Consider the following 9,296-nt stretch of genomic DNA (forward strand, 5'->3'; position numbering starts at 1 on the left):
TCTGGACTCTGTTCTTTCATAAGTGCTTTATCGATATCCAGCTAACCTGACTGTAATACAACATTCCCTACATACAATCCATATCCCGATACTGTTCTGAGCACAGATTTTCTCCGTGGCATTGAATTCCCCACTTGGTCATTTAGTGATGACTTGCACAAACCCGATGTGCAATTGTTGTGCATCAGCAAAGACTGGGGCTTTTTAACAAGGCCAACAGTGTTCCTGAGGCTAAGGCGTGTTCGTGCGTTCACTGAAAACAGGTCCGGTCTGACTGCTCTATACACACAGTAACCTGCATAATCTCCTTACTGCACATGAATATCCACGGTCTTGTGCCACACTCCTCTAAAACAGAGCCTGTTATTGAGTTTCATCAGAGGAAATGCATCGGTGGTCCTCCTCACGCTCACAGTGGTGTTGCTTCACACACTCTCTGGTACAGTGTTTACAGTCACTCAAAGAGACACCTCCGTCTCAGTTTTTAAGTTGCACAATACACACAAACAACTGTAATGAACTGATCTGAGAAAAGAAAGCAAGCAAAAAGTTTGAACTCAGATGGATCTCTGTTAACACAGATGGATCTCTGACTGGAGAGTGTCTTATGCTGTTGTCTCACAGGAGGGTGTCCTGTCCTGTTGTCTGACAGGAGATCGTCCTGTCCTGTTCTCTGACAAGAGAGCGTCCTATCCTGTTGTCTGACAGTACTGCGTCCTATCCTGTTGTCTGACAGTACTGCGTCCTATCCTGTTGTCTGACAGGAGTGTCCTAGCCTGTTGTCCGATTGGAGGGTGTCCTGTTTTGTTGTCTGATTGGAGGGTGTCCTGTTCTGTTGCCTGATTGGAGAGTATCCTGTTCTGTTGTCTGATTGGAGGATGTCCTGTTCTGTTGTCTGACTGGAGAGTGTCCTGTTCTGTTGTCTTGATGTACAGTATATAAATCTTTTTGAGGTTATCCCACATTGAAGTGTTATACAGTTAATGACAGCAATGATACTTTCACAGACAACTAGTCATCTTCTGACAGAAGTCAATATTACACCATCATACTTAGAATTCCAGTTCTATGTGCTCAGTGAATAAGTGAACAAGTCCCTCTCTTCATGTTTTAATCCTTACTCTCAGAGAAAACCTAATTTTTTAATGATCTTTGATGACACTTTTTAAATCCTTTTCAATTATAAATTAGTCATTAACACAAAGGGGGGATTTTTATAGTTTAAAGTGTGTGTGCATGCATGTGTGTGTGTGTATGTGAGTCTATGTGTTTGTGTGTGTGTGTGTGTGCGTGGCTATGTGCATGTGTGTCAGACCACCACAACAACAGTGTTTCTATTGGTGGATTGAGAACTTTTTTTTTGGACTAATCCTGTGACATGAGTGTTTAAATGCACTGTGAGTATACACTGAGGCTGGTGTAGAGGGAGAGAAACCCCAGCTTGGCTGTCTCTGATTCCCCCCCAGGCCGTCCCACACGCTCCCCCGTGGCGCCATGCTGTTTTTAATGGACCTCTTGGTGATGTTGCTGGATGTGGTGTACTTCATCCTTAGGTCGTGTGTGAGAATCGTGCTGCGCCCCCGTACTAAGCCCGTCGACGGCGAGCTGGTTCTGATAACCGGTTCTGGAGGCGGGCTGGGGCGACTCTTCGCTCTGGAGTTCACCCGGCACGGCGCGGAGGTGGTGCTATGGGACATCAACACCAAAACCAACGAGGAGACAGCCAAGCTGGTCCGGGAGCAGGGAGGAAAGGCGCACACCTACACAGTGGACGTCACCAACCCGGAGGAGGTGTACCGTATGGCCGACCAGGTGAGGCAGGACCTGGGCCGTGACGTGAGTTACCTCATCAACAACGCGGGTGTGGTGGCTGGAGAACGCCTGCTTGACTGTGCCGACAACATGGTGGAGAGAACCCTCAAAACAAACTGCCACGCCCTCTTCTGGGTAAGAACACAAAAAAACCATTTAGCTTGAGTTTGTAGAAATTCAAGTGATTACGTGGCATTGCTTCTAAAAGGATAAATGAAAGGATGGACAGATGAGTGGATGGGTGGATGATTGGACCTATGTACTGTATGTCTGGATGAATAGATGGACAGATGGATGGATGGATGGATGGATGGATGGAGCAAATGAGTAGACATCACATCAAACAGAGTAAAATGTGTTTGGGACATAATCACGTCACACAACATTGTGTTCTTATTACACAACATTGTGTTCTTATTATATGTTTCATACAACCACTGAAACATTAACATTTTTTTTTAATGATTCATCAAACACCAAACGTAGAACTCAGAAGTGACTGACCACTGTACAGCCCTTTAATGAAATGAAGATAACTCTTATATTCTGACTCACTCTATTATGATTTGACACCACCCATAGAGAAACAGGTTGTTCATATGCAGGAAGCTACAGGGTTCACTGTCTTTTAATTAGACCAAAAATAGCTGAGATACGCACGTCAGACAAGGTACTGTTGCTTCACGGCTTTAGTCATTCTGAGAAAGTTCTACATAATTTCGGTTAATGAGGAAACAGTGCTGTTTATTGTTTGGAGCCTACAAAAAAAAAAAAAAAATGCACAGGAACACATGACATGGGTATGAACACGCAGCTCTACGTAGCTCTGATCCCTTCAGCCGTTTGCATCAGTTTATATGGTGAAGACATTAAGGAGCTATAAGATTCTTACTCTAATCCACTTAAACGTGCAGCACTTTGACCACGCTAAGGCTAGCTTAGCGTTTGAGTTGAGCAATATTTTAAGAAGCCTACTGTATATATGGCTTCATTAGCATGTTTGTTGAGTTGTTATTCTCCAAGGTTTCTCAATCTGCTCCTCAGAGGTCCCCTGGCTTAAATATATTTTGTATTTAACACAACGCTGACACACACGTGTGATATCGCCAGCCAGCTAAGCATGAGGCTCTTGGAGATTCAGTTCAGGAATTTAGAACATGGCCGGAGATGAATCAAAGTGGTTCAGAGAGGCTGGGGCTGAGGGGAGATATGGAAGTGAGTGGGGAAAGGTTGAAGGAAAGGGCGAAGTGTATATGAAACCCAGAGCAGGACAGGAGAAGGCTGTAGTGTAGACATCTGCCACGACATTCTTTAACAGCAGACTTAAGGACGCTTCACACTAAAAGAAGATAGGAGAGCTGAGCTAATGAAGGTCACCATTAAAGCACATTAGAGCCATCAGAACAAACCAAAAGCATCAATTTATTTTAAAACTATATGATGAGATCGGTTGCAGAAACATCTTGAGAACATTCTTACACTTAGGCTTGCTGATAATGAGGCTTCTCAAAGTATAACATGTCTGATCTAGGAGCAGTTTTTTTGCCATCGAGCTTTCATTAAGCCAAATAATATAGGGGTATATGGACTGTAGGGTTCTGATCCTAGATCAGTACTCTGATGTGTAAACACTCGAGACACATGGGCCCTGACTTCAACAGAGACTGAATGGAAATGGGCAGGAAAGTTGTCTGTGTGCTCCCACTGTCTTGTCCAGTTTACGCTGAGAGCAGCCATGATCGTGGAGAGAGCCAATGAAAATGCTGCTCTTGCTGAGTATTGGAATAGACTCTTGGCTGAGGAACTCTGAATGTTATGCTCATTCCTCCATGTATTTGACTGTTGTTGGTTTTTTTTTCTTTGTGAATGTTTCTCAGACTGTGAAGGCTTTCCTGCCCCAGATGAAGGCAAACAACCACGGCCACATCATAACCATCGCCAGTGTCCTGGGTCTCTTCAGCACCGCATGTGTGGAGGTGAGTCTGCCAAAAAAAAATGTTCATTCAAACAAAATGAAGGGCATTTATACTTCATGTATACTTATTCATTTAGCTGATGCTCTTATGCAGAGAGACTTCCCCACCATCATCTGGACAGTGGGATGTTATCACCCCATTCTCACATCTGGCAATAAACATGCTAGGATTAAATAAGTCCAAGAAGAAAAGATATTAAGAGACGGGGGGGGGGGAGAGGGACAGAGAGGGGGAGAGAAAGAGAGAGAGAGAGAGAGAGAGAGAGAAAGGGGGGAGAGAGAGAGAGAGAGAAAGTTAGAGAGAGAGAGAGAGAGAGAGAGAAAGAGAGAAGGTTCATCTTCAGTACAGCTCAGTATTCTTCCTCTGATTGTTCCTCTCCCTGTCTCTCTTTACTTTAACCAAAGATGGGACAGATGACAGCGTAAATCCGTCTCTGTAAAAGTAAATCTACACATCAAATACTGTTAGGATAAACCAAACCGATCTGAAGAGAGTGGGCTTGCAAGAACACAACATACTTAAGCAGCATAGAATGAAATTTGAACATGGTGTAAACATGCGGCTTAGAAAAGGAAAAACCTGATCACTTTGGACTTCTGTCTCTGAAAAACCAGAACTCATGTTGCCCAACTTTAACAGAGCCAATGTTTGTAATGTGTAATTAACAGAAAGCAGTTCTTACTGTTCACAACATATGGAAATCTGATTGGTTCTCATAAATAATATAATCTTTTTCAAGCACTGACTCTCGATTTTTTTTTTCCGATGTATACCTGGTAACGTCTTTGCGTGAGTGGAGTAGGACTACTGTGCGAGTAAGTTTGCCGCAGTGGGTTTCCACGAGTCGCTGGCGCATGAGTTGCTCACAGAGGAGAATGTGGACGGGGTGAAGACTACTCTCGTGTGCCCCTACATCGTGGATACTGGCATGTTTGATGGCTGTAAAATTCGGTAAGCTTAACAAGTTTTGCGATCTGGAAAGTCGAGGATTATATTTCCAGACACTGACGCCGTGTGCCTTTGCTGCCCCCTACAGGGAGGAGATTGAACTGATCCTGGCTCCACTGGAGCCACTGTACTGTGTCCAGCAAGCAATGAATGCCATTCTGATTGATCAGCCACTGGTGTGCATTCCCAGGCTTACGTACCTGCCCTTCCTAGCCAGAGCGTGAGTACACACGAGAAACAAACACGATTTTACTGCGCGCTGCTCCGACACAATGAAGTTACAGCCTCATTACAATGCACACCTTACCTTAATAGAAAAATTCTCAGAGCCTTAAGCTGCTGTGTGTAGATCAGATATTTCTCGTTCAAGTTTATCCCATCTTTATTATAAATTTCCATATTGTTGTAACAGTCACGGAATAATTACTTAAAAATGGCACATTTCTGTTTTTGTATGTTGTAAAAAACAAACAAACAAACAAACAAACAAACAAACAAACAACTCGTCAACACTGCTAATATGTAGGTACAGAAACATCACTGCAGACTGTCTTCAAAGCCTTTTCATAAACAGTTGTGTCTGTCCTTGTCGTTGCAGCCTGTTACCATGGGAATCCAACGTGGTGACATATCGCTTCATGGGCTCTGACAAGTGCATGTATCCGTTCATCGAAACCATGAGGAAACGAGTGGCCAACGGAGCCGTCAACGCCGCCTGAATTTCACACAGCAGAAAAATTTAACGACCCGTAACACAAAGACCAATTCGCATGATAGTATGGAGAAAGCCAGTTCAATCCCAGATATTCAGGATCCAAATGTTGGCAAGCCAAAACGGGCAAACACGCTCGATTCCGTCCAAAATTGTAACAGTTTGCAAAAGTTACCGTGCGTTTTTTGTGGGACACTCCTCGAGCTTTTGTGGCATCTCGTTTATGTGGTTGGTGTGAATGTAATGTCCACTGACGGTCAGGGATCAGCGGAGCTTCACTCTAGTGTTCAGGTCAGGGGTTGAAAACCAGATATTTGACATGCCTCATTAAGAACTGTTTTCTGTCAGTCATATGTGAATTCTGGCTTTCATAAGCCACTTAGGTTTGAATGAACCATTCACTGGCCACTGAAGTGGTTCATCCCCTGAAATACAGACTTCATGAGTTTGGACAGAACCTTGATATGAAGAGACTGTGTTACCATCCGACCAATCAGAATGATGGGAAGTCTCTATTGACATGTTGGCTAGAATTTGACACAAATAACTGGTTTAACGTTATTCTTGCGAGAACCTTTTTTTTTTTCCAAATAAGAAAGGCAAGTTCTCATTTAATTTCAACACTTGACTGACCTGAGTGTGTCCCTGTGCCTACTGCTACTGGACTTACTGATTGTTTACACTAAAAACACATATGAGACATATTAAGGCCGGATTGCCATTTTATGTACTGTGTGTGACAACAGAAGCTCTAAACCTCTGTGACAGAGTAAAAGACACAATGATATCAACACAACCACAACTACTGCTTCTGTCTCTTGCCTCTGTAACAATCCTAGCTCTCTCTCTCTCTCACACACACACACACACACACACATATTTAAGTTCATTCTCTTCCACTAAGTCCTTTCTGATTCATCTTCACACCAGCATTCACTCTCACACACAGACACACAGATTTAAGTTCATTTTCTTCCACTAAGTCCTTCCTGATTCATCTTCTCACCAGCATTCACTCTCTCTCTCTCTCACACACACACACACACACACACACACACACACACACACACAGATTTAAGTTCATTTTCTTCCACTAAGCCCTTCCTCATTCATCTTTTCACCAGCATTCACACACATAGGTAAAGACCAGAGACTCTGAGGTTGTAGCTTTTTTTTTTTTTTTTTCAAACTTACAATCCATGGGCTCATGTCAGCCCAGTCCAACAGACAGAAAGAGGAGAAGGTTTCTTTTCAGCTGACACAACAGAGAGGATGGGAAGCCTTGTGCTTAGTCTGACCCGCCACAATCTCTCTCTCACGCACACACACACACACACACGCGCACGCACTTACAAACATACATACATACACACATACATGACATACATATATACGATAACGCACTCTACACTGAAGTCACAAAAAACGGTTTCTCGGTCTGACGTGAAAACCGCAGATTAATACAACTGTTTTGTTTTATTTTTGTGGTCGTCCACATAATTCTAAAGCACTGGAGAAAATTCCCGAAAGAAGGTGGCTCCCACGTTAAGCTTTTTCATATCCACTGTGGCATCCCATAATGCATTTTCACAACATCAACTGAACAACTGAACGAATCAGTTAATACATTAAACCAACACTTTAAAAAAAAAAAAAAAAGACAGTTCTCCTCATGTTTAAAACAAAAACAAATAAAAAAAAAATGAAACTTCACATTTATCATTTCACCATTCAATAAAGAATAAACTGCCACATCACTGGATATGAGGAAGCAAATATTTTTTAGAGCCATGAAGTAAAGAAAGTTTTTTGAAAAAACAAAAAACAAAACAAAAGAATGTTTACAATTAAACAACATCAAGGAGAAAAATCTCGACATCTCGGTCAATCTTGTTTAACTGTGAATAGGTGACGACGTCTAGCGATGGTTTAAATACTGCAAAACTAGGGCTTGTCAAAGCCAGAAATAGCAGCCAATCATAATTCTGTATCCGACTTTCCTCTAGTGTTTCTGGTATGGGACGACCAATCATATGTTGAACTACACTGTGCCATCCAGAGGTTTTCCACTGGTGCTTGAGTTAGCCGGTTTGAGTAAAGAGTCTCCTTCCACATCCTGTTTGCCACATCTGTCAGAAAGAAAACAAACAAACACACACACACACACACACACACACAGAAAAATAAGACAGAATTTAGAGGGGAAATAACAACACATTTCTACTCATTGCTTTGAAAGAAAGGTCTATGCATCTTAGGAGAACCACTAAATAAAGGACAGAGACATTAGTCAACAGTAGCGTGATTTGTACTTTTTGAGAGAATGGTCACTGCATTGTAAAACACACCTAGACGATTCAATACCAAAAAGAAAAAAGAAAAAAAAATCACAATTACTTCCTGTCCTGTTGTACAGCAAAACCAGGATATCTTAACGGTAAAACAGACAGGAACATCCAAACTGCTACACACGACAACAGAGCTTTCTCTGGACATAGTCTGGATCAGAGTGCCAATTATACAATCACAATCGGGGTGGGGCTCAACTTTTTCTCCATAGGATATATAAATGTTTCGACCCCCCCTCGAACTGCTGTTTTTACCTCGTTTGGGGGGGGGTCCAAGTCTTAATTTGGTGTCAGACCCCCAAATCCCCCCGTAATTCAAACCCTGGTTCCCTCTCGTTTTACCCGTCTCTTGATATGTGGAGCAAAGTGCATGTCAGGGGTAAGACACTTTGGTAATGAAAACAGCTCAGGCCAAGGCATTCTGCGCTACAAGACCAGCAACGCCGCTCAGACCCTTCCTCTTCCCTGCCTAACCTACGACCCTAAACAGAAACTGACCCTGTGATTGGTCCATTGGCCGTCCGGTCGGCTGGCTGTTGGTCAAATTCAGAGAGCAGCTTCAGTACGTTCAGCGCTGCCTGAGGAAAGAGCAATGTACAGAGCTTTAGTTAACATACACATAAACATAAACAAATAAACAGCAATGTACAGAGCTTTAGTTAACATACACATAAACATAAACAAATAAACAGCAATGTACAGAGCTTTAGTTAACATACACATAAACATAAACAAGAAAACGCCGCAATGTACAGAGCTTTAGTTAACATACACATAAACATAAACAAATAAACTCAGCAATGTACAGAGCTTTAGTTAACGTACACATAAACATAAACAAATAAACTCAGCAATGTACAGAGCTTTAGTTAACGTACACATAAACATAAACAAGAAAACGCAGCAATGTACAGAGCTTTAGCTAACATACACATAAACATAAACAAATAATACAGCAATGTACAGAGCTTTAGTTAACATACACATAAACATAACAAACAAATAAAGAAAAGATGAAATCAGCCGAGCAAAATCAGAGAGAGAGAGAGAGACAGACAGACAAAGAAAGAGAAAGAAAGAATTTAAAGAGTAGAGTAGAGAGAGAGAGAGAGAGAGAGAGAGAGAGAGAGAGAGAGAGAGAGAGAGAGAGAGGGATAATGGGATAATGTGGTCTGTGAGGTTTTGAGGCAGGCTGGTAGAGAGACACAGACAGGGAGAACAGGAGACAGACAGAGAGAGAGAGCGAGAGAGAGAGGGATAATGTGGTCTGTGAGGTTTTGAGGCAGGCTGGTAGAGAGACACAGACAGGGAGAACAGGAGAGAGAGAGAGAGAGAGAGAGGGATAATGTGGTCTGTGAGGTTTTGAGGCAGGCTGGTAGAGAGACACAGACAGGGAGAACAGGAGACAGAGAGAGAGAGAGAGAGAGAGGGATAATGTGGTCTGTGAGGTTTTGAGGCAGGCTGGTAGAGAGACACAGACAGGGAGAACAGGAGACAGAC

At 42.6% G+C, this 9,296-nt stretch overlaps 2 protein-coding genes across 2 annotated transcripts in view; one reads left to right on the forward strand and one right to left on the reverse strand.

Annotated features, from left to right (window-relative positions):
• The first annotated feature begins 1,494 nt into the window (after window positions 1-1,494).
• On the forward strand, window positions 1,495-5,455 carry rdh20 (retinol dehydrogenase 20). The gene is made up of 5 exons (XM_030777658.1): window positions 1,495-1,947; window positions 3,690-3,788; window positions 4,591-4,739; window positions 4,825-4,956; window positions 5,335-5,455. The coding sequence occupies exons 1-5, from the start codon at window positions 1,495-1,497 to the stop codon at window positions 5,453-5,455; spliced, it is 954 nt and encodes a 317-aa protein (XP_030633518.1).
• Window positions 5,456-7,148: 1,693 nt separating this feature from the next.
• Window positions 7,149-9,296, reverse strand: part of stau1 (staufen double-stranded RNA binding protein 1) — a 14,108-nt gene continuing 11,960 nt past the window's right edge. The window contains exons 14-15 of the mRNA XM_030776515.1: window positions 8,295-8,374; window positions 7,149-7,577 (exon numbers count right to left, since the gene is read on the reverse strand). Coding sequence (XP_030632375.1) covers window positions 7,490-7,577; window positions 8,295-8,374 — 168 coding nt within the window. The 3' untranslated portion in view covers window positions 7,149-7,489. The remainder of the gene's footprint in view (window positions 7,578-8,294; window positions 8,375-9,296) is intronic.

This window comes from Chanos chanos, chromosome 6 (genome assembly GCF_902362185.1).
Source record: "Chanos chanos chromosome 6, fChaCha1.1, whole genome shotgun sequence".
Lineage (NCBI taxonomy): Eukaryota > Metazoa > Chordata > Actinopteri > Gonorynchiformes > Chanidae > Chanos > Chanos chanos.

Coding starts and splice junctions, on each gene's coding strand:
- rdh20 (XM_030777658.1), top strand. CDS start 1,495: ATGCTGTTTTTAATGGACCTCTTGGTGATGTTGCTGGATGTGGTGTAC. Junction 3,789..4,590: donor TCAGCACCGCATGTGTGGAG/GTGAGTCTGCCA, acceptor TGAGTGGAGTAG/GACTACTGTGCGAGTAAGTT. Junction 4,740..4,824: donor TTTGATGGCTGTAAAATTCG/GTAAGCTTAACA, acceptor TGCCCCCTACAG/GGAGGAGATTGAACTGATCC.